The sequence below is a fragment of the Megascapheus bottae genome, chromosome 6 (assembly GCF_031878675.1).
Source record: "Megascapheus bottae isolate mThoBot1 chromosome 6, mThoBot2.hap1, whole genome shotgun sequence".
In the NCBI taxonomy this organism is placed as follows: Eukaryota; Metazoa; Chordata; class Mammalia; order Rodentia; family Geomyidae; genus Megascapheus; species Megascapheus bottae.
In genome coordinates, this window is record NC_143514.1 from 18,591,507 (window position 1) to 18,617,102 (window position 25,596).

The 25,596-nt window shown below is 44.0% G+C and overlaps 1 protein-coding gene across 5 annotated transcripts in view; it reads left to right on the forward strand.

Moving 5' to 3' along the window:
- The window catches only part of Elapor1 (endosome-lysosome associated apoptosis and autophagy regulator 1), a 75,159-nt gene that overhangs the window by 1,044 nt on the left and 48,519 nt on the right, over positions 1-25,596 (forward strand). For 3 of the 5 annotated variants that reach the window (XM_090334332.1, XM_090334333.1, XM_090334331.1), the window contains exon 1: positions 361-734. In XM_090334332.1, the coding sequence (XP_090190458.1) occupies positions 579-734 (156 nt within the window). In that variant the 5' untranslated portion in view covers positions 361-578. Of the gene's footprint in view, positions 1-360; positions 735-25,596 lie in introns of those variants that run through there. The other 2 variants (XM_090334335.1, XM_090334334.1) reach the window with 1 other exon arrangement.

Genomic DNA, 25,596 nt, shown 5'->3' on the forward strand with positions numbered 1-25,596 from the left:
TTCCCCTTAAGGTTAGCTCTCTACCACTTGAGCCACAGCTCCACTTCCAGCTTTTTTTTGGGGGGGGGTGGTAAGAGACCAAAGTTTGATGGACTTTCCTACCCTGGCTGGCTTACAACCTTGACCCTCAGGTTTCAGCCTCCTGAGAATCTAGGATTACAGGCATGAGTCCTATGGCAGGCTTCATAGCACGTTTTTATGCAAGTCCCCCAACCTCCTGCGGGGGGGGGGTGCGGATCGCCTACCCGGGAGCGCGCACGCCCACGCCGCGCGCCAGGGGTGGCGGCTGCCATGGAAACGGGCAGGTGAGCGGCAGACGCGCGCGTGGTCCGCGCCCCACCCGCACGCAGCGAGAGAGGATGCGGTTGTCAAGGCAACATGGAGAGGAGGATGGAGGGAGGAGGAAGGATGGGCGGCCTTGGCGTAGCCGCAGGGAGGTGACTGAAGCCAGCCCAGCCCCTTGCATCCTCCCCACTGTGTACCTCCCTCCCCCGTTTCATTCCTCCTCCTGCCAGCATAAGCGCACGCCGCAGCACCTGAGCCGCTCCTGCCGGCCGCCGCTCGCTCAGGACGAGGCTATGGCTGAGCCTGGTCACAGCCACCATCCCTCTGCCCGCGGCAGGGGAAGAACTGAGAGGCGCATACTCAGGCTCCTGCAGCTGCTGCTCTGGGCTGGGACTACCTTCCAGGTGACCCTGGGAGGAACCACACAGCAGCTTCACGCCTGCAAAGAGGTACTGTCTGTCTCCCGCCCTGACCCCACTCGGAAGTCAGGATCCACGAGGAGACCTGGTGTGGGGGGATGGGGGGGTCTTGGCACAGTTTTTAAAGCCACGGAGTTCGGATTTCTTTGGGGATGGGGCATGGGGGGGAGGGGGAGAGAGGAGCAGGCTGGCGTCATGGCGAGGCCAGCCCACTGGAGACTTCTGGAAATAGATCAACCTCATAGCTTGGGGCTACAGAGTGCTGGGAGAAAGCACCCCCCACCCCCGCTCCTACAAGAGGATCTGAGCCCCTGAGCTCAGGAAAGAATAAAGAAGAGGTCTTGAGTTACTTTCCAGATGCGGGGAATTTACTTGAAAAGTGGCTGGAAACACGGCTGAGTTCAGAGTGGCTAGAGGAACGGAGGGTGGTGGGATAAAACAGGAGTGAGGAAGGCCAGGGGGGGGAAAAGTAGTGGGCAGATGTAGGAATCCTAGACTTAACAGAAAAAAAAAAAAAGAATGACTGTAAAGGTGTGTGAGAGGAATGATAGAGTCTCAAAAACTCTTTGCCCTTGTATTAAAATCACATTTACCCTGCAGGCTATGAAAAATGTGATCTTTATAGTTTTTGCCTTCCATGTTGCACTTTGTTTAATGTTTAGCATATGGTCTATCTTTATCTAGACATTAAGTTCATTAACATCGAGTTTTCTGCCACTCCCTTATTATTATTCTCTGGCCTTCTGCTAGCATATGTTCATAAGTCTCATTCAAAGTGTTTCTAAAATGTTGCCTAAGCATAACTCAGGCAATAGTAGTGAATATCTTCCAACCTGAAATGCCATTTGAAGGTTCTTTTTGGAGGGATGGGAAAAGGCATTGCAAATATTGAGATTCGGTAGTTTCTATATTGAAACAGTATTTGGTTGTACACTGGGTAACTATTAAAATATCCATATGGCTGAGGCAATAATAAAATATTTATAGCCCAATAAGGTGGCACACACTCATAATCTCAACACTTAGGAGACTGAGGAAGGAAGACTGTGTGTTCCATATCATCATAAGCAGCATAGCGAGATCTTATCTCAAAAACAACTAGCTGGGTGGATGTTGGTGGCTCACAACTGTTATCTTAGCTACTAGGGTCGAGGTTCAAACCCAGCCCAGGCAGAAAAGTCCCCATGAGACCCTTATCTCCAATTAACCACTCAAAAACCAGAAGTGGTTCTGTGGCTCAAAGTGGTGGAGTGCGAGCCTTGAGCAAAAGAGGTAAGGAACACTGCTCAGGCCCTGAGTTCCAGCCCCACAACTGACAAAACAAGCAACTACACAAAAACTACAAGAATTACATCAGAAAAGGCAAAATGAAAGTTCTGTATCTCTATGAAATGCACAAGACTTCAAAATATATTGAGTCTAGAACTGTAAAAGCAATCCCAAATGTCAAATTTTGATAAAATTTTGAGGGGCTATTATATGTTTTTCCTCCCCCCCCCATGGTAGTAGGACTTTGCATTTGCTAGTCAGGCACTCTACCACTTGAGCCAGGCCTTCAGCTATTTAAGTGGTTATGCTTTTAAAATTAAGTCATCAATATTAACTGACTAGCAATGATAACTCATTCTTATAGGGAGAAATACTATTATGAAGATGTTTGAAGCATCAGTCTATCTACAGCACAGCAAATCATGAAGTGGCAGAAGAGACTTTTTTGTTGTTGTTGGTCATGGGGCTTGAACTCAGGGCCTAGGTGCTATCCCTGAGCTCTTTTACTCAAGTCTAGTGCTCTACCACTTTGACCACAACACTACTTCCAGTTTTATTGGAGATAAAGAGTCCCACAGACTTTCCTGCCTGGGATGCTTTGTTTTATTTTTTTAATTTTTTTATTGTAATTAGTAAAAGGGTTACATGATATTTGCCAGATAGAAGGTGCATTAATTCACATACATTGATACCCTTTCACATGTCTTGGTACCCATTTCCCTCCCCCCATGCCTGGGATGCTTTGAACTGTGATCCTAAGATCTCAAGCCTTCTGACAAGTGAGGATTACAAGTGTGAGCCACCAGTGCCTGGTAGAAGAAATTTGTGTGTGTGTGTGTGTGTGTGTGTGTGTGTGTGTGTGTGTGTGTGAATAAAGATGTTTCACTTCAAAGATTCATGGATATGACAAAAGTGATCACAGTTGATAGAATTTTGTATGCTTTCCTTGGGCTATCTGCCTATCTACCAAGTCATTTTATGATGTTACATGTTAATGATACCAGGAATAGGATGATATGTCAATAGGATGATAGTAACAGCTTATTGGCCTTGGTGGCTTGTGGTCTAACCAAAATAATGCAAGCAAGTTCACCTATCATACATTGGCTTTTCATTGGAATCTTACCAGTTCTCCTTGATATTGACCAGCTATGAAAAATATGAATCATTTAAGACATTAAATATTTTGTATCATCTTGGTTTAGGGAGGGAAGAAACAATGTTACCCAACAACTGCTTTGAATTCACATTTTGACTTTAGTTTTACTGAAATGGCCACTATTTGCTTAAGCAAATGGTCTTATACTGCCAAGAGTAAGCCCTAAGGTATTCAACACACCAGTATTCTAAGCTTGTTTCTTACTATAGTTTTTGGATCTGTGCAGTAGGCATTATGGTAGCATATGCTAGGTATGCTTTGAGGGTTGAATGAAAAACCCATGTCCAACTCCAAGTAGAATTTCTATTTTTTTTTTGCCAGTCCTGAGCTTGAACTCAGGTCCTGAGCACTGTCCTTGGACTTTCTCAAGGCTAGAGCTCTACCACTTGAGCTTCAGCACCACTTCCAGCTTTTTTCTATGTATGTGGTACCAAGGAATTGAACCCAGGTCTTCGTGCATGCTAGGCAAGCACGGCCTAGCTGTGCTCCCGGCCCTCCAAGTAGAATTTCTTCTCCCAAACTCCTCTCAGCTTCTTTACTATGAAGTCCACACCCATGCCAGGTTGCACACAGCTTTAGAGGCATCAGCAAGCTCTATTTACACTCTCCTTAAGCAAACAGCCACTGAACACCCTCAATTCCAGAATAATAAGGAAGAGAATAAACTCATTATTATAGCATTCTTCATTTTTGGCAATATGAACTGATCCAACAAGCTTGGGAACCTCCAACTCCAAATAGTAAAAGCTACCTCAAGGTAGACTAGTCTTTCTGAATTCCTAGTGAATTTCTTTTCTATTAATTTTTGTGCTGGGACTGGGACTTGAACTTAGGGCCTGGGCTTTTTTGCTCAAGGCTGACACTTTACCCACTTGAGTCACAGCTCCACTTTTAGCTTGTTAGTGGTTAATTGGAAATGAAGAGTTTTACAGAATTTTCTCAGATCTCAGCCTCCTGAGTAGCTAAGATTGCAGGTATGAGCTGTTAACACTCAGCTTCCTAGTGAATTTCTTGTGAGCCTGTGGTAGAACCTTTTTTTTTTTTTGCCAGTCCTGGCTTGAACTCTGGCCCAGAGCACTATCGTTATGCTTTCTCAAGGTTAGAGCTCTACCACTTGAGCCACAGCACCACTTCTGGCTATGTATGTGGTACCAAGGAATCAAACCTGGGTTTTCATGCAACTAGGCAAGCACTCTACCTCTAGGACAAACTCCCAGCCCTGCTCCCCCCCACATTTTTAAAAATCAGACTAAGGCTGTTCCTAGAGGCAATGATGCTGTCACAGGCTAGGTTATCCATGAAAGTTGAACCATCCCACTAGATCTCATCAGGAAAAAGAGGTTTGGCTTGAGGCCTGTATATTGCTGGCAATGAATTTGGGGGGTGCAGGTTGCTAGATGTGTGCTGGGGCATAGTGTTCCTTTTCTCTGTTTTACAATAGTCAGGGTCACCAGTGGAACTAAATGTCCTGTGTCATGTTTATCCTCATGAATCACTACTTTAGCACTGCTCTAGCCCAGGCTATTTTTTTTCTCATAGTGCAATGAATATAAATGAAATGAGTGGGAGCAGAAAACTGCTCAAGGCTGCAGTGTTAATTGCCCCCAGTGGGACTTTCCAGTCTATACTGAGAAGTCCATGAGCTTAGGAACCTGGCAGACATGGCTTGGAATGAGAGTTGTTTAATGGATGATAGCTGCTATTTAGAAAGGAAGCAAATTATTATTATTATTATTTTATTGCTAACTTCAGTTATCTTAGACTTTTTTTTTTTTTTTTTTGCTGGTCATGGGGCTTGAACTCTGGGCCTGCACACTGTCCCTGTCGCTAAGTTCACTTGAGCCACAGCACCACTTCTGGCTTTTTTTTTTTTTTTAGTAGCTTATTAGAGATAAAAGTCTCATGAAGTTTCCTACCCTGCTTCTAACTGTAATTTCTGTGATCCCAGCCTCGGCTTATCGGGGTGAGCCACTGGCACCCAGCTCTTTTTTTAATGCCAGTGCTAGGGCTTGAACTCGGGAGCTGGGCACTGTGCCTAAAGTTCTTTTTCTCAGGGCTAGTCATTTTATTTTATTTTGTATTTGTGTGTGTGTGTGCATGTGTGTGCAACATGTGTACACAACATGTGTGCCTATGTATGCAGGTACTGGGACTTGAACTCAGGCTCTCATGCTCTCGCTTGGTTTTCCCCCTCAAGGTTAGTGCTCAATGACTTGAGCTACATCTCCATGCATAGCTTTGTACCGGTTAATTGAAAATAAGGTTCACAGACTTTCCTGCCCAAGCTGGATTCATATTGTGATCCTCAGATCTCAGCCTCCTGAGTAGCTAGGATTATAGGCAAAAACCACTAGCTCCCTGATAATTTTTGACTTCTATAAAGATACAGCATACCCTACCACTGCTGGATCAAGACTTTAACTCATGCACTCATAGGCTAGTGCATTAAACACCTGAGCTAAACCTCTAGACTCTATGATACTTTTGTCTTATAAGACTTGCTTTTCTAGCTGAGTACTCGTGGCTCAGACCTCTAATGCTAGTTACTCAGGATGCGGAGATCTCAGTATTGCAGTTGAAAAGCCAAGGTCAGCAGGAAAGTCTGCGAGGCTCTTATGTCCAGAAAACCAGAAGTGGCACTGTGGCTCAAAGGGGGTAGTGCTAGTCTTGAGCGAAAGAGCTCAGGGATGGAGTTGAGGCCCTGAGTTCAAGCTCCATGAACAATAAATAAGTAAATAAATGAACAATTGTTTCTGTAACTCCTTGTTATTGTAGGATAGTACATTATTTCATGATTGCAAAATATTATCTTGTGTAAATATTTCATGATTTTAAAATTTACTTTCCTATTAATGAACTTTTTGCTGTTTCAAATAATGCTGCTATGGCACTGTTGAATCTGTCTCCTGATGAGAAGATACAGATTTCTCAAAGATGGAAACCCAGAGGGATCATGGTTGTGTGGATATTCGCTTTTTTTTAAATTTTCTTCCTTCCTTCCTTCCTTCCTTCCTTCCTTCCTTCCTTCCTTCCTTCCTTCCTTCCTTCCTCCTCCTTGCCTCCTCCCTCTCTCCCCCTCTCTTCCTCTCTCCCTCCCTCCCTCCCTCCCTGACTCCCTCCCTCTCTTTCTCTCTTTTTTTTCTTTTTCTTTTGCCAGTCCTGGGGCTTAAACGCATGGCCTGAACACTGTCATTGGGCTTTCTCAGGGCTAGTGTTCTACCACTTGAGCCACAATACCACTTCTAGTTTTTTTTTTTTCTGTGTATGTGGTACCGAGGAATTAAACCCAGGGCTCTACCACTAAGCCAAACTCCTGGCCCTGTGCTTTTTAATTTTTAACAACTAAATTGTGATTTAAAAATATGTGTATCAATATCAAAGCAGAAGCCGTGTGTGTGTGTGTGTGTGTGTGTGTGTGTGTGTGTGTGTGTGTGTGTTGATCCTAGGACTTGAACTCAGAACCTGGGCACTGTCCCTGAGTTTTTGTACTCAAGGTTGGCACTCTACCACTTGAACCACAGCTCTATTTCTAGCTTTTGGGTGGTTAGTTGGAGATAAGTCTCACAGACTTTGCTCCCCAAGCTGGCTTTGAACATGATCCTCAGTTCTCAGCTTCCTGAGTAGCTAGGATTACAGGCGTGAACCGCTGGCCCTGAGCTTCCTTAGATTTTTGATCAAAGCCTCCTGGACCACTTCTCTAGTTCTAGCTTCCCTCTGGCTAGCTGGAATTAAGAGCCTCAAGAGCTGGCTACCAGGGCTAGCATGGACCTCCATTCTCAGATCTCAGCCTCTGAGTAGCTAGTGAGCCACTGGTACCCACAGCATGGACTTCTAAAGTTATAATCAGCATTCTCTGTGTGTGACAAGCTGAGAGGCTCGGGGAAACCCCTTTACTGACCACCCCAGGAATTACTGAGACACAGAAGGCTCTGCTGAAAGGCCTCTCTCAGCTTTATCAGGCTGCTAATTTTTTTCAAATCAGGACAGGCAGCAGGCAATTCAGCCAAGTTTTTGGAAAATGAGTTAGGGTAAACACATAGGTTTTGCTCAGTCTGTGTTGTTCCTCCATGCTGTTCATTATAATTCTTTTTCAAGCATTCCTTTAATGTTGTAACAGAGAATTGAACAGATAATTATAGCTAGTGCTTGACAGCTGCTAGGCGAAGTATATTTTTCACACTTCCTAGGATCTCTACTTTTGAAATTCCTTTAAGTTTCAGAAGCTTAATATAAGGTTATCACCTATTTTTTAATCTTCAACCTGTCATGTAGCATCAAAGACACTTTCAAAAAGACCAATATAATTATTCATCATGAAAACAAGTAGAGTGAGTTTCACAGACCTAGGCAATGGCTTTCTAAATTTACATCTTACTACCGACATGAAGTAAAAAGCAAATAAATAAATAAATAAGAGATCTTTATTGTAATAATTCTACATGCAAATTGGAGTATCTCACCCCTTCTTGCAAAACAAATTATAAAAATCTATTTTTAGCCAGTTGCCATGGCAGAGCCTGGAGAGGATCACCATTTGAGGCTAGCTAGCGCAAAACTTTAGTGAGACCCGTCCCCCTATCTCAACTAACAAAAACCTGTTTGCTCAGTCATGAGGAAGATATAAATATGAGGATCAAGGTCCAGGCAGTTGCTGCTGCCACTTGAGCCACAACCCCACTCCTTTTTTCTGGTTAAAGAGTTTCACCAGGAATGGCTTCAAATCTTCATGTTCAGATCTCAGCTTTCCAAGTAGCTAGGATTACAGGTGTGAGGTGTTTTTTTCCCCAATCCTGGAGCTTGAGCTCAGAGCTTGAGCACTGTCCTTGGGCTTTCTCAAGGCTAGAGCTCTACCACTTGAGCCATAGCACCATTTCCAGCTTTTTTTAATGTATGTGGTACCGAGGAATCGAACCTGAGTCTTTGTGCATGCTAGGCAAGCATTCTACCACTAGGCCAAACTCCTGGCCCCCCAGGTGTGAGTTTTTGACAGAGCAGGTAGTCACACAAGTAAGTATGTGATGATCAAGTGCATCATGGAATGAATGAGGTCCGATAGAAAGGAGCAGTTCACAGAGCAGTCCCTGGAGACCAAGCTCACATCCAAGGTAATACTTCCCTGGCTGAGAGACTCGGGCAAATTGCTATAGCTCAGTGTCTTATTTACCCAAGGAGCTGATCATGTTTTATTGGGAAGATGATTTTAAAAATGAGAAATAAGAAAAGCACAGTGACAGGACATATTCCTTCCTAAGGTTGCAGTAATAAAGTGCCCTCAACTTGGATGCTTGAGAGCCAGGCACCGGTGGCTCACACCTGTAATCCTAGCTACTCAGGAGGCTGAGATTTGAGGTTCCAGGTTCAAAACCAGCCCATGCAACTCTTACCTCCAATTAATGACCAGAAAACTGGAAGTGGAGCTGTAGCTCAAAGTGGTAGAGCGCTAGTCGTGAGCGCAAAAGCTCAGGAATAGCTCCCTGAGTTTAAGCCTCACAGCTGACCCCCCAGTCTCTTTCCCTCCACAAAAGCCATGAATGAATGAATGAATGAATGAATGAATTCTCTTACAGTTCCGAGTGTTAGAAGTCACAAGTGAAAGTGCTACAGGGGGCTGTGTTCTCCAACCTGGCCCTCTGTGTTCTGCTGTGGTGCAGATCTCCATTGTCTCTTCCTAGCTTCTGGCTGATATCAGCAAGCTGGATGGTATTCTTGGCTTGCTTCTGCATCTGTCCAATAGCTGCTTCCATTATCTCATTGTTCCTTCTGTGAGTCTCTCTAGAATCTTCAAATGGTTTAAGAACACCAGCCATTGGACTTAGCGTCTTTCTAATATGACTGCTTCTTAATTAATTAAATCTGTGAAGAGGCTGTTTCTAAGGTTATATTTTGAGGTTCAAGGTGGACATAAATTTTGGGTGGAAATACAACTGAGCTCACTTTACCAATACAAGGTATATACTTGTTATTGCTGAGGTTGTAATGGTTAGTAAGTGCCAAAATACAAATGAACCGAAAATTATTTGTATGGGCTGGAGTGGCTGAGAAGAGCTTCATACATAAAGTAATGACTTTAAATACGTAGACAAGAACTGAATTAGATAACAACTGAAACATAAAACATATAAGAACTGAATATCTAGTAGAGTCTATCACATGAGGAAACGAGCATATAAATATACGTGTGTGTGTGTATCCTGGGGCTTGAGCTCAGAGCCTGGTCTTTGTGACAGATGACAGCTCCTGTTTGCTTAGTCATGAGGAAGATATAAATAGGAGGATCAAGGTCTAGGCAGTTGCTGCTGCCACTTGAGCCACAACCCCACACTTAAGACTGGTGCTTTACCACTTGAGCCACAGCTTCAATTCTGGCTTCTTAGTGGCTCAGTGGAGATAAGTCTCACAGGGTTTCCTACAGGGCTGCCTTTGGATTGCAATCCTCAGATCTTGGCCTTCTGAGCAGCTAATGCCAAGTATAATATATATATTATATTATATATTACACATAATATAATATATTATATAATATATATAATATACATATATATGTTTGTGTCTGTTTTTATTTTGCCTATACTAAGGCTTAAACTTAAGGCCTTGTCCCCAAGGTTTGTGTTCTTTCACTCTGAGTATACCTTCACTTCTGTTTTGGCTGGTTAATTGGAGATAAGAATCTCATGGAGGGACTGGGAATGTGGCTTAGTGGCAGAGTGCTTGCCTAGCATGCATGAAACCCTGGGTTCAATTCCTCAGTACCACATAAACAGAAAAAGCTGGAAGTGTTGCAGTGGCTCAAGTGTTAGAGCTCTAGCCTTGAGAAAAAGCCCAGGAACAGTGCTCAGGCCCTGAGTTCAAGCCCCAGGACTGGCAAAAAAAAAATCTCATGGACTTTTCTTCCCCAGCTGGCTTCAAACTGCCATTCTCAGATCTCAGCCTCCTGAGTAGTTAAACAGGCTTGAGCTGCACATACCTGACTCAAGACATATCTTTTCCCTCCTTCCCTCCCTTCCTCCCTTCCTTCCTCTTTCCTTTTTTCTTCCTTCCTTTCCCCTTTTCTCTCTTTCTTTCCCTTCCCTTCCTTCCTTTTTCTCTCTCTCCATTTCCCTCCCTTCCTTTCTTCCTTTCTTTCTTTCTTTCTTTCTTTCTTTCTTTCTTTCTTTCTTCCTTCCTTCCTTCCTTCCTTCCTTTCTTTCCTTTGCAAGTCCTGGGGCTTAAACTTAATTTCTTTTGCTCAAGGCTAGCCCTCTATCCCTTGAGCCATTGCACTACTTCTGGCTTTTTTTCATGTATGTGCTACTGAGGAATTGGACCCAGGGTTTGGGCATGTTAGGCAAGCACTCTGCTACTAAGCCACATTCCTAGTCCAATACATCTTTCTTCTTTATGCTGGGGATTGACTTGACTCCCAGGACCTCCCTCTACCATTTGAGCCATGCTATCAGCCAGTTCTTTTGTTTATATTTTGATCTTGAGACATGATCTTGCTAACTCTGCCTGGGTTGCCCTCAAATTCTCTATCTTCCTGCCTTACACTCCCAAATATCCAGCTTCAATAGAGTAACAATCGAATTATTAACCTGGTAAAAACTAACAATTAGAAAATAGGACTCTCTCACTGCTATCACTGAGCTTCTTTTGTTCAAAGCAAGCACTCTCACTTTGGCCACAACACCATTCCTGGATTTGTTGGGCAGTTGTAGTGGAGGTAAAAGTCTCACACACATTTATGAGCAGGCTGGCTTTGAACTGCAATTCTCAGATCTCAGCCTCCTGAATAGTTAAGATTATAGGCATGAGACACTGGCGTGAATCACTGATGCCTGGCTAAATTATAATCTTTTTTCTGAATGGAATTTGGAGATCGTAGAAAAAAAATTGGTCATATTTTTTCAAATCAGTGTAATTTTCTTTTGTCTCAAATTGAAATAGTAGGAGACCATGATGTTTAATTGCTATCTGTGAACCATTATAGAAGTTGATATAGTTCAGAGTGGGAGGAAAAAAGACTAGAGTGCTGATTCATCAGTAGATATGAAATAAAGAAGTGGCCAGATTTATCCTGTTTTTTTTTTTCCTGTGTCTGCCAAAAATAAGTAGAAGAATGCTCTAGGCCTTCCTTAACATTAGAGAGTGTTGGCATCCTGCCTTCATTTCTCCCTCCAAATTTTACTTTTGGATCTAAGCCACTTCTGCTCTGACATAGCCCAAAGCATTAATGTCCACTGGGAATATTGCAATGCTCTCCAGTAATGGCTGTGCAAACCTTTGGGGTGCAGGGAGGTAGTGGTGCCTGGCAGTGGGTAGAAAGTGGCACCAAGAAAGGCTCGCCTACCAATTTTTTCTTTCTTTCTTTTTGTGCCAGTCCTAAGGCTTGAATTCATGGCCTGAGTAAACCCTGTGCCTGAGCGGTTTTTTGCTCAAAGCTAGTAGTGTTCTACCACTTGAGTCACAGCTCCACTTTCGGCTTTTTTTTTTTAAGATCAGAGTCTCACAGACTTTCTTGCTCGTGCTGGCTTTGAACTGTGACCCTCAAATCTTAGTCTGCTGAGTAGCTAAGATTACAAGTGTGAGTCATCTGTACCTGGCCCCTCTCACCAATTTTTATACCAGAAAGTGAACTTTAGCTAGTGGTTTGCAGTTGAGCCTACTTACAAATCCTTATCCAAAATCCCAACCTCCCTTTTGCCCAGTAGCTTATAATTTGCCAAGGGAAACCCGGGAAGCTGTACAGTGGCACTATCCCCTTCTGTGTCAGGTTGCATGTTTTATTTTGCGAAGCTCTATAACCTACTGCATGCCTGTGGCTCACGCTTATAATCCTAGTTACTCAGGAGGCATAGATCTGAAGATTGAGGTTTGGAGTCAGTCTGGGCAGGAAGATCTATGAGACTCTCATCTCCAGTAAACCATCAAAAAGTCAAAAGTGTATCTGTGACTCCATGGTAGAATGTTGGCCTTGAGTAAAATAAAGCTTAGAGACAGTGCCCAGGTCCAGGGTTCAAGCCCCAGGATGAGCACAGCTGTGAGGTCCTGCTTTGCTGTTGACCTTTTAAGGCTCCAATCTCCATTGGTTGGTATCAGGCTGCCACCATGACACCCAAGAAGAAAAAAATGACTTCCTTCTGAAACCTGCCTTTAATCCTGGTACATGTCTGCAATTCTTAGTTATTTAGGAAGCTAAGATCTGTGGATCATGGTTCAAATCCAGCCTAGAAGAAAAGTCTATGAGACTCTTATTTCCAATTAACAACCCAAAAGGGCTAAGTGGAGGTGTGAGTCAAATGATAGAACACCATCATCAAGCAACTAGGCCCTGAGTTCAAGCTCCAAAATCCCACCAAACATACAAAAAAAATGCCACTTTCTTTTATTCCCGCCAAGTTCCAGCCATCTGTGTGACAAAAAAGTAAACTCTCCTACATGAACAGCCACCTCGTTTAATGGTATCCTGTGGGTTTACTGGTAAGACAGAATGACAGTTCATCGGCTATGCACCTGCTGTCCTTTCTCTCTGGCTGTGTGTCTGATGCTTTGTGGAGCCCAATCAGTTTCTCCTCCTTAACATTACACATTTGAAGCCTTCTGACAGCTTTCAAAAGCCTTCTGACAGCTTTCAAAGCCTCCCACTTGTCTGTATCCTGAGAGGACAGCCAGTTCCCTTCTATTGCTGGAAAAGCTGAAGCTCAACTACAGAATTCTTTGAAAGGGGACTCCAGGGGAGGGGAGTCTTCATTTCCAGTAGAGGAAAGAAACTTGAAGAGAGTTCATATTTAATATTTTCCTTCAGGTTCTTCTCTCTTCTCTCATCCTCTCTCCCTCCCTCCCATATCCTCCCTTTCTCTCTCCAATCCCCTTTAAAAATAATGGAGTATGGTGTCCCCAGTGGCTCACATCTGTAATCCTAGCTACTTAGAAAGCTGTGATCTGAGGACTGAGGTTTGAAGCCAGCCTGGGCAGGAAAGTCTGCAAGACTTTTAATTAACTAGCAAAAAGCCAAACATGTAGTTGTGGTTCAATTGATAGAGTGCAAGCCTTGAGCTGACAAGCTCAGAGACAGTGCCCAGATTCTGAGTTTAAGTCCAAGGACTGGTACATACACAAATAAAATAATAAAATAAAATGAGGGACCTGAAAGGTAAGGGGCTAATTGAAGATAAGAATTATTGGTACCTAGCTATTTTTCTCCCCCCGACCTCTTTTTTTTTTTTTGCCAGTTTTGGGGCTTGAACTCAGGGCCTGGGCACTGTCCTTGAGCTTTCTTCAGGCTACTTCTCTATCACTTGAACCACAGCACCACTTACAGCTTTTTCTGTGTATGTGGTACTAAGGAATCCAACTCAGGGCTTCATGCATTCTAGGCAAGCATTCCACTAGGCCACACCCCTTGCTGTGCCCTAGTTATTTTTTTTTCTTTTTATGGATTATGGGGCTGAACTCGGCCTGGGCGCTATCCCTGAGCTCTTCAGCTCAAAGTTACCTCCCTACCCTTGAGGCAAGCCCCACTTCCCATTTTCTTGAGGTTAATTGGAGATTAGAGTCTCAGGTTCTTTTCTGCCTGGGCTGGCTTTGAACCTTGACCCTCAGATCTCAGTCTCCTGAGTAGCTAGGATTACAGGTGAGACCCACCGTGCCCGGCCGCCATAGCTATTTTAAAAACATTTTAATTTCATGACATGGTACTAAGAACTTCACTTCTCTCCTTGTCTAGATGGAAAATTTGTCATGGAGACACTCTCCTGGGCTCCATTGTGTCCTCCAAAAAAATTCTATGAGTGGCTGAGTAGCCCCAGAGGCGCCCCAGGGCCTTACAATATATCTATGTTTACAAACAGGATCTTTGTAAATGGTGACAAGTTAAAATGAAGTCACCAGTTAGAACCTTATCCACTGTGACACCAGTATCCTGAAGAAAGGGGGGAAGTGTGAGCACAGAGACCCCCATCCTGGGAAAATGTCATGTGAAGATAGGAACCAAATGGTGATAAACCAAGGAACACAGGGAGTTACTGGGCTGTCACCACAAAGCTAGGGAGAGACACGGGACAGATCCTTTTTCAGAATCAGCCCATCAACCCTGCTGACCTGTGATTTCAGCCTTCCAGCCACCAGAGCTGTGAGCGGATCCATTTTTGTGGTTTAAGGCCACCTACTTTTTAGAGATTAGTTATAGTGGTCCTGGCAGATGACCAGAGCCCTGTGAGGGATATGACATCTTACCGTGTGCACTGAGGAGAGGAGAAAGATGCCTTCAAAATCATCTCTCTGTGTGTGTGTGTGTGTGTGTGTGACTGTCAGTCATGGGTGCTTTCATGGAGTTTTTTTCACTCAGGCTAGCACTACCACTTTGAGCCACAGATCTACTTCAGATTTTCTGCTGGTTCATTGGAAGCATGAGTCTCATGGACTTTCCTGCATGGGCAGGCTTTAAACCTGGATCCTCATGTCTCAGCCTTCTGAGTAGCTCAGATTACATGGGTGAACCACCAGCGCCTTTCCCTCCCCTTCCCCCCTCTCCTCCCCTCCCCTCCTGTCCCCTTCCCTTTCTCCCCTTCTCCTTCCAATCTCTCTCTCTCTCTCTCTCTCTCTCTCTCTCTCTCTCTCTCTCTCTCTCTCTCTCTCTCTCTCTCTCTCTCTCTCTCGCTCACTCCTCCCCCACCCACCCCCCTGACCCCTTCCCAAGATATGGTATCTCATTTTCTTTCTTTTGGTGCCAGTCTTACTAGGGCTTGAACTCGGGGCTTAGGGTGCTGTCCTTGAGCTTTTTTGCTCAAGGCTAGTAGTCTACCCCTTGAGCCACAGGTTTATTTCTGGCTATTTGATGATTAATAGGAAAAGTCTCACAGCCTTTTCTGCCCAGGCTGGTGAACTGTGATCCTCGGATCTCTGTCTCCTGAGTAGTTAGGATTATAAGCATGAGCCAGTGATGCCAGGCTTGTCTCATACTTTTTTTTGTAAGTCATTGGGCTTGAACTCTGGGCCTGGATGCTGTCCCCGAGCTCTTCAGCTCAAGGATACTGCCCTACTCCTTGAGCCACAGCGCCACTTCCCATTTTCTAGTAATGATTAATTGGAGATAAGAGTCTCACAGTCTTTAGTGCCCAGGATGGCTTTGAACTCAACTCAATCCTCAGATCTCAGCCTCCTGAGTAGCTAGGATTACAGGTGTGAGCCACTGCACCCAGCTGGTCTCACACTTTTACAGGAGCCAGCTCTGACCTTGATCTTTCCATTTCTTTGTCCTGTGTAGTTTAGATTACAGGCATGTGCCACCACAACTGCTTCACCAGTACATTTTCCTTGTGATGTGATGTGATATGATATGATGTAGTGTGTGTGTGTGTGTGTGTGTGTGTGTGTGTGTGTGTGTGTGTGTATTAAAGTTTTGCTATGTAGCTTAAGCTGGCCTGGAATTCATGATGCCTGAGCTGCCCAAGTGGTAGAATTACAGGCATGTTGATCATGTTGATACCATGACTGTTGTCATTTATAGGACACCAGGCAGCTCTTTAGCCTCTCTAGTTTGGAGCACTCATGCATGACAGATGCACCCACAGCTGGCAAGAATCCTTGGTAAAACAAATATGAGAAGCTGTCTCTATCACTCCCCCGCCAACTACAGGCATGAACTTCCTGATTCCCAATTTTCCCTTTAAAGGACATTTTCCCTAGGGGTTTAAGAAACACAAGGCAGTGTGAGCCCATGGTCAGCTCCTGTTCCACATGTTATGTGCTCTTCCAGCCCTCTCTCCATCTCTCCAGACCAGAAAAAACCTGTAGTAGAATCTTCTCTCTAAGGACATTTTTTGAGTGTATACTGGTACTGGGGCTTGAACTCAGGGCCCCACATTTTAGATGGACTCTTTTGCTCAAGGCTGGTACGCTACCACTTGAGCCACACCTTCACTTTCAGCTTTTTGCTCTTTAATTGGAGAAAAGAGTCTTATACACGTTTCCTGGCTTTAAACTGAAATCTTCAGATCTCAGCATCTTACAGGCATAAGCCACTGGGCTTGGCTTTCTTTACATTTAGATTAGACTGGCTGTGTCCCAGTGTCCCATAGGTGGGTTGCAGAGATAGTGGAACAGAGTGAGCAGCTTAGCAATGCCGCAGGGTGGGTCTGCACAGGAAAAGACTGCATTTGACCCCACTGGTAGCAGTGTGGATGGAGATGGTGGAGTTACACCAGAGATATTTTAGAGGTAGGAGGTAAATTTTAGTGCCTATACTTGGGGCCTACAAGATGGAGGTGTCAAGGACAGGAGGTGGAACCAAAGGCTGCAATTTCAGTCTTAGAGCTGGGCTATGACTTGTTGTGTTATGTTTTGTTATGGTGCTGCAGATTGAGCTCAGGGCCTCATGAATCCTAGGCAGGCAATTTCCACTGAGCCACTCTCTCTCTCAGCTCAGGAACTGCATTTAAACGCTGAGTCTGAGGTGCTGTGCCATGCCTCGTAAGTGATTAGAGGTAAGGATCTAGAAGTGGTGTTTTCAGGGTGGATGTAGTCAGTGCTGTGAGGTCCTCTTATAATCCCAGTTCTTGGAAAGCTGAAGGAGGAAGATCTGAGTTTGAGGCTATCCTGGGCTACATACAGAAAGAAAAAATGGGGAAAGAGGCTAGGAACGTGGCCTAGCGTCTGCCTAGCATGCATGAAGTCCTGGGTTGGATTTCCCTGGTACCACATACATAATAAAAGCTGGAAATGTGCTATAATTCAAGTGGTGGAGTTCTAGCCTTGAGCAAAAGAAGCTCAGGGACAGTGCCCATGCCTTGAGTCTAAGTATACCAGCACTGGCAAAAGAAAAAAAGAAAAACAAGAAAGAAAAAGAAAAGAAAAGAAAAAGAAAAAAATAGATTTCATTGCAGAAGCAATGTGACACATGATGTCTCTGCTGAATTTTGCCTGTTGATCCACATAATTCCCAGCCTACCCAGATTTGACACCTTTCTTTCTGTTCTTATTACTCTTCCTTCTTTCTGATGATACCGGGTTTCAAGAGCTTTGTACTTTCTAGGTAGAGTGGTGTAACACTTGAGCCATACCTCCAGCCCTTTTTTCTCTGGTTGCTTTTGAGATGAGGATCTTACTTTTTGCCCAGGACATCTTGGAATGCAATTTTTCCTAATTCTACTTCTTTTTTATTTTTGTCAGTTGTGGGGCTTGAACTCTGGGCCTGGGCACTGTCCTTGAGCCATAGTGGCACTTCTGGTTTTCTAGTGGTTAATGGAGATAAGGATCTCACAGACTCCTGCCCAGGCTGGCTTTGAACCAAGATCCTCAGTTCTCAGCCTCCTGAGTAGCTAGGATTACAGGCATGAGCCATCAGCACCCGGCCTAATTCTACTTCTTGACACAGTAGACTGGTACCTGCCACCATGTTCAACTGTCAGTTGAAAAGAGGGTCTTATAAAATTTTTGCTTAAGCTGGTCTTGAGCCACCATCTTCCTGTTCTCTGCCTCTGAGATAATTAGGATTGAAGATGTGAGGTACCTGCTATCCTAAGGGACAAATGTGAAAGAATTGAGAGCCATCCTGGGTAAAGAAGTAGATGCAACACAAATGCAAAGGCAGCCTTTGGGACCTGCAGGCCAGGTGGCTATCAAATGAACTCAGATATGTTCCCATTGAAAATCACATTAATTTTGGGTATCAATGTATGTGAATTAATACACCTTCTATCTGGCAAATATCATGTAACCCTTTTATTAATTACAATAAAAAATATATATAAAAAAAGAAAATCATATTAATCTGGGTACCAGTGGCTCACATTTGTAATTCTAGTTCTTCAGGAGGCTGAGATCTGAGGATTTAAAGCCAGTCCTGGCAGGAAAGTCTGTAAAACTCTTAGCTCCAATTAACCACCTGAACACTAGAAGTGGAGCTGTGGGTCAAAGTGGTAGCCTTGAGCAAAAAGAATTCAGGAACAATGCCCAGGCCCTGAGTTCAAGCCCCTTGTCCACCATCATCAACAACAAAATGTGACCCTATTCTAAACAATGGACCCAGGTAGTGATGCTGCATCAACCTTAGCCAGTACACACTGTGGTAGGGAGATGATATTGATAGAGGACTCTCAGAAAGGAGATATGTGAGAAACCTCTGTACCTTGTCTGTTATTATTATTATTATTGTGTGTGTGTGTGTGTGTGTGTGTGTGTGTGTGTGTGTGTGTGTGTATTTATGCTGGTATTGAAACTTGTACTCAGGGCCTGGGCACTGTCCATTACTTTTTTGCTCAAGACTGGTACTCTACCACTTGAGTCACAGCTCTACTTCTGTCTTTTTGGTGGCTCATTGGAGATTAAAAAAAAAAAATCTCAAGAGCTTTCCCGTCTAGGTTAGCTTTGAATCATGATCCTCAAATCTCAGCTTCCTGAGTAGCTAGGATACAAATGTGAGCCACTACTTCCCAGCCTTATCTTCATTGTCATTACCATTCTTCTTCTTATTATTATTTGTCAGTCACAGGGCTTGAACTCTCAGCCTGGGCGCTATTCCTGAGTTCTTCAACTCTAGGCTTGTGTTCTGCTACTTGAGCCACATCACCACTTCTAGTTTTCTGGTGGTTACTTGGAAATACGAGTTTCACGGATCTTACTGCCTGGGCTGGCTTTGAACCGTGATCCTCAGATCTTAGCCCCCCTGAGTAGCTAGGATTACAAGCATGAGCCACTAGTGCCCAGCAACCATCATTATTTTAAAGCTAGAGACCTCGAGGACTCTAAGAACAATATGGGAACCCTCAGGGGCCTAGAGACACCAGTTTAAGAAACATTGTTCTAGACACATAGGCTGCAGTGATAGCTCAGATCTGTTGGCTCTAGTGATGTCACAGAACCCATGTGTATTGACCTAGTTCTCTAAGGTAGAATCTATTCTCTAGGCTACAGTTCTCTACCCCAAACATTGCACACATCCAGACTCTGGCCTTGGCATAAGCCAGACCTTCATTGGCCTGGTTTGGACTTGTATGTTTGAAAGCTCAGGTAAAAAACATTTTGATGGGACATTTCAGTCTCATTACAAAGCAAGAGATGCACAGCTTTGATCTCCAATCTCATAAAACCCTGACTTGTAAACTGTGCTCTGTTCTCTGCCCTGTCAGAAAAGGGGTGGCAACCTGTAAAAGGACATTTTGTTTCTTGGCAACAAAGCCTTTTCAATCCCGCTGATATTTACAACCAATACTGAAAAGCCCTTGTACCTGATGGGGTACTGGGGGTCATTACTGTGGGCAGCCAGGCACAGCAATCCTGCCAAGCTGCTGGGGAGAAGGAGTGGGCAAATGACAGATGTTGTTGCATATGGATGAGTAGGCAGGGATTAGAAAAGAGGGTGAGCCAGGTCAGGCCCCACACATCAAGTGGGAGACCCAGGAGAGCCTTATCACTAGATGTATTATATCTATAATATAATATATAAAATGCATTTGTTTCATCATCATCATCTTCTTTTTTCTTTCATTACTATGAGATCAGGAATGTTGAGAAGCCTCCTTTCTCTAGGTCTTATTTTCTTATACAGAAAAAGGGAAATAATATCTTCTCTGCATGAACCTTCTTAAGCAGTAACTGGCTTTATTTTTTCCTTTCTGGTGGTGGTAGTGGAACTTGAACTTAGGACTTCACAGTGGATTCCTAACTCCCTTTTTAGTTTTAGTTACCTTTCAGATAGGACCTTCTGCCACCCTCCTCCCTCTTTTTGCCTTTGACTCCTTTATAGTTGAGGCCACCATGCTCAGTTTGTTTCTGAGATGATGGGGATCTAGCTAATTTTAGCCTAAACTTTAGCAAGATTTCAGGAGGGTTAATGGGAGCTAATGGAGAAGAGTTTCAGTTCCAGCCCAGCATGGGCACATGGGAGCTTACACATGCTCACTGCAGTAGTGGTTAACACCAGTCAGTGCTGTGCCCTCATGAGACCCACCTGTAGCCCTGGGGATCTCAGATCCCCCAGACCAATAGAGACTCTAATAGAGACTCTAAAGCTTTAGACAGGTAGAAGAGCAGAGAGGGCTCCGCCGGGTGCCAAGCACAGTGGCAGCTTGTGTGGAGACCTAGGATTTGCTTTGGTGGTTGATGTGTTCCTTAGGTAGGTGGGAGCCACCTTCTGTGGATCTGATTTCAAGGAAAGCTGCCGCTGGCTGCCAGAGGCTCACACCTGTAATCCTAGCTACTTAGGAGGCTGAAATTGGAGGATGGAGGTTCAACACTAGTGAGGCAGAAAAGTCTGCAAGACTGTTATTTCTAATGAGCCACCAAAATGCCAGAGTGGAGGTATGACTCAAGTGGTAGAGTCTCTGTCTCTCTGTCTCTGTCTCCATCTCTCTGTCTCTGTCTCTGCATCTCCATCTCTTTCTCTGTCTCTCTGTGTGTCTCTCTCTGTCTCTGTCTCTCTCTGTCTCTCTGTCTCTGTCTCTCTGTCTCTCTGTCTCTCTGTATCTCTCTCTCTCTCTCTCTCACACACACACACACACACACACACACACACACAGAGTAGAAGCTGGAAATCCAGAGTAGTAGAATGGTGCATCTTGGGCTGGGAATGTGGTTTGGTGGTAGAGTGCTTGCCTAGCATACATGAAGCCCTGGGTTCAATTCCTCAGTACCACATAAACAGAAAAAGCTGGAAGTGGCACTGTGGCTCAAGTGGTAGAGCACTAGCCTGAGCACAAGAAGTTCAGGTATAGTGCCCAGACCTTGAGTTCAAGCTGCAAGACTGGCCAAAAAAAATAAATAAATAAAGAGTAGCCAGTCCATGTAAAGCCAAGATTCCCCTAGACTCCTTACGTTAGGTGTCTTAGGGCAACCACACACGGTAGGAGGACAGCTAGCTGTAACCAGGCAGCTTGGGGTCTGGTACTTGATATGGGGGAAGGAAGTCTTATTAGTAAGTAGTTAGTTGCCTGTGTGGTAAGTTGGAGGCCTTCTTGAGCAGCAGTCTCAGGACCTGTGTGCCACCCACCATTAGCTACCCAGCCATTCAAGTAAAGGTTCTGGCATCCTAAATTTTTTGGTGGGTGAAACCTGATTCAAACAGTATTTTTTTTTACCAGTTGTGAGGCTTGCGCACTGTCCTTGGACTTTTCTCAAGGCTAGAGCTCTATCACTTGAGCCAAGACACCACTTCCACCTTTTTCTATGTATGTGGTACCAAGGAATTGAACCCGGGTCTTCGTGCATGCTAGGCAAGCACTCTACCATTAGGCCAAACTTCCGGCCCTCAAACAGTATTTTTAACTTAGAAATATAGATCTGTAAAAGAGGGTTTTTTTTTAAATGCATTACACTATTAAGAGACATCTCCCTGTTCCTCTTTGGTGAGGCTATCTTTTAAAACATCTGCAGCTGTGTGTTGGTGGCTCAAGAGGCTGAGATGGAGGATTAAGGTTTAAAGCTATCCCAGGCAGGAAAATCTGTGAGACTCTTATCTCTAATTAACCACCAAAAAATCCAGAAGTAGAAGTATGGTTCAAGTAGTAGCATACCAGCCATGACTGTAAAAACTAAGGGACAGTGCTCAGGCCCTGACTTCAAGCCTCAGTACTGGCACAGAAATAATAATGATATAACAATGATAGCAGTGATAATAATAATAATAATAATAATAATAATAATAAATTAAAAATCAAAACACCAGCAGTCTGGAGCATATTTTGAAAATCACTGGATCAAAAATTTTCAACTACCCTGTTATAAAGTGAACAGCCTTGGGTTTGTAAACTATTAAGCTACTCGAAAACTAGCAAGCCATTATGGTGGGTTTGAATGTTTTCCTTTGTAGGAAGGACAATAAACTCCTTAGAGTGTGTAATAAAAACTATTACCTAGGGCCAGGAGTTTGGCCTAGTGGTAGAGTGTGTTCCCGGCATGCACAAAGACCGGGGTTCGATTCCTCGGTATGACAAACATAGAAAAACCAGAAGTGGTGCTGTGGCTCAAGTGGTAGAACTCTAGCCTTGAGAAAGCCCAAGGACAGTGCTAAGGATTTGAATTCAAGCCCCAGGACTGGCAAAAGCAAAAGAACACTGTGACCTACTGCCCAGAAAAAAAGTGCATATACTTAGATTCTGCATCCTGCTTTATAGGGAAGTGGTCTGTGTGCTATAAATTAAGGATCCTATCTTGTGAGAAATGTTTTAATTTCCTTCCACATGGTATACATGCTTAAGTCTTGAGGCATAAAAGAATGAGTTTTTTTTATTCTTTAACAAGTTTATTAATTTTCACAGGTATTAAAAATGCAGAAAGTTAAAGAAATATATTTTAATCCATATTTAACATTTGATGACTAAAAGATTTTTTTTAATATTTTTTATTGTAATTAATAAAAGGGTTACATGATATTTGTCAGATAGAAGGTGCATTAATTCACATACATTGATACCCTTTCACATGTCTTGGTCCCCATTACCCTCCCTCCCACCCCCCCATCTTGGTTTTCCCCCCTTCCCTATCCAATTTCAAATAACCAAATACAAATAAAAGAATGAGTTTTGAAAGAAGAGGGCAGGGAGGAAGATGTAGAGGAGAATCAGAATCTTGTGGGTAGAGCCAAGGTATGTGTATTTTTAACATAATCTCTAGGCAATTTTGATATTCACATAAATGTCAGTGCCAGAGGACTCGAGATGGTACATCCTCAGACCCTAGGACTCAGGATGTAGCACTCAGTGTACAGTCCCAAGGGGGTGTGGGATGAGACCTACCCCATTGCTCAACTAAAGGATAATGAGTAAGATATCCTCTTCCTCTTCCTCCTCCCCCTCCTCTTCTTCCCCCCACCTCCCTCCCCCGCCCAGTGGACCAGAAGTTCAGGTTGTTATGCCCTGTGCCTCTACCAGAACATGCATCCTAAACTTTTGTTGGGGACTCCCAACAACAACAAGGATAAGGAGCAGAAGTTCAAGAAAGCACCTTGCCAAGGCTGGGTTTGAAAGTCTCTTTCTCGGAACTGACTTTTCAAATCCTGCCATATATCTGACAGTGGGGACACTTCTGGAGAAAGCCAAAGAAACACCTGCCCTTCACCTGGTATTACTCATGGGGTCTGCTCTGGTCTGGGCCAGGTGCTTTCTAAACAGAGAAGCATTTGCTATTGAAGCAACTATCAGCTAGGCACTGGTATTGTATACCTGTAATCCTAGCTAAACTCAAGGATCCCCCTTCAAAGCCAGCCCTGGCAAACAAATCCAAGAGGCTCATATCTCCAATTAACCAGCAAAAAGCCAGAAATGGAGGCATGACTGAAGTGGTAAAGAGTGCCAGCCTTGAGTGGAAAAGCTTAGGGAGAGCACAAGGCCCCAAGTTCAACCAGTGATTGTGCCTATACAGACACACACAGACACCCCTTTCCCCCCCAAAAAACACAAAGCAACTACCACCAGGCACTCTTGGCTCATGCTTATAATCCTGGCCTCAGAAGGCTAAGATCTGAGGATTGCTTCAAAGTCAGTCTAGGCTAGAAAGTTCCCATAGGACTCTTGTCTCCAATTAACCTCCAGAAAACCAGAAGTGAAGCTGTGGTTCGAAGTGGTAAAGTGCTAGCCTTGAGCAAAAGGAGCTCAGAGACAGGGTCTATGCACTGAGTTCAAGCACCAGGACTGTCCTCATCCCCCCCACTCAAAGAAGCTCTACCCATTGACTTGCAGCCCTCAGCCCAAGGCCACTTGCCCCGTCTTTCCCAAAGGATCTGCTTTTAGGGAAGAAGGGAAATAAGGCTGTCTGTGGGGGGGGGGGGGGGGAAACTATGAGAGGTGGCTTTCCAGGCCCCAAGGCTTTAGTCACAAGTTGATTGTGGTCAAAATCCAGGTTTGCTGAAGAACCTGTTGAGTAAGCTCTGTGCCAGCCAAGACAAATGCAGGCAGGATGATGTGCTTCCTTGAGAAGATGTGGCGTATGCAGCCTGGCTGGCTAGTGTGAACAGTTATAGCAGGAGATCCCTGCCTGGCTCTGGAGTCTCTCAGGGTAGAAGAAATAGGGAGGTGACTTCCTGGATCTGTCAGCAGACTCTGGATACCTATTGTGAGCCTGTGAATGTTTCACTCAAGTGTATTCACTCATCAAAACCACGTGGATAAGGTTTGAGCATTGTAATGTATGTCAATTTTACCTTAAGAGAAAAATAAGAACTATATAAAATAGCCATGTCAAGTGAGGAAAGCAGGTAGGAAGTAACAGAGAGTATGTGGGATAAATGAAGCAAGAATGACAGAAATTGGGATGTGTTAAATCTAGGTGATGGCCATTATATACTTTTGCGTTTTTTAAATGTATATTTGAAGCCACTCATTGGTGACTCATGTCTGTAATCCTAGCTACTCAGGAGGCTGAGATCTAAAGATTGCAGTTTGAAGCTAGCCCAAGCAAAAAAAAAAAAAAAGTCCATGAAACCCTTATCTTCAATGAATCACCAGAAAACCAGAAGTAGAGCTATGTCTCAAAGTGGTAGAGTACTAACCTTGAGCAAAAACCTCAGGGACAGTACCAAGACCCTGAGTTCAAGCCTCAGGACCACCCCCCCCAAAAAAAAATTGAAAGGCTTAGTGTGGTAATGCATACATGTAATACTAGCAGAAATGAGATTGAGAATTCAAGGCCAACTCGGGCTCTATAAGGAGATCCATCTCAGAAAACAAAAGGAAACATATACACAACATAGCATGTTTGTATTGTCCGTCCCCTTTGCACAACTGTATAGTGTGCTGACTGTACACTCTCAAAGGCAGATTACTGGATAGATTGAGGTATTGTTAGGGAAATGATTTCTTTGTTCATTGATCACTGTGTACAATTGAGGAAGCTCACCAGTTAGTCCCTGACTTGACTGTCTCTAAGCATCTATTTTGAAACTTCTGCAGCAGAGCCAGCAGCCTTGGATGCTGTGACTGTCCCTAAGTGGCATGAAGGAAATTTTCCAAAGCAAACCTCTCCATTTTCCCAGCAGACCTCTCATCCAACAGGTCCCCAGGAGAAACCAAATGACAGCCAATGGTCAGACATAGATAGCACTTTAGCTTTTTTTTTTTTTTTTGCCAGTCCTGGGCTTGAGCTCAGGGTCTGAGCACTGTCCTTGGACTTTCTCAAGGCTAGAGCTCTACCACTTGAGCATCAGCACCACTTCTGGCTTTTTTTTCTATGTATATGGTACTGAGGAATCAAACCCGGGTCTTCGTTTATGCTAGGCAAGCACTCTACCACTAGGCCAAACTCCTGGCCCCCATTTTAGCTATTTTAATAGCATCTTTTCAGATCTCAGGAGTGAGCCCAGTATGGCTGGTGGCAGATAATTACTTAGGTAATATGGTGTGTGGGGGGGGTGTGGGTGGGTGGGTGTATGTATGTATGTTGGTACTGGGGCTTGAACTGAGGACCTGTATTCTCATTTGGCCTTTTCTGCTCAAGGCTGGTATTTTACCACTTGCCCATACCTTCACTTCCAGTTTTTTAGTGATTAATTGGAAATAG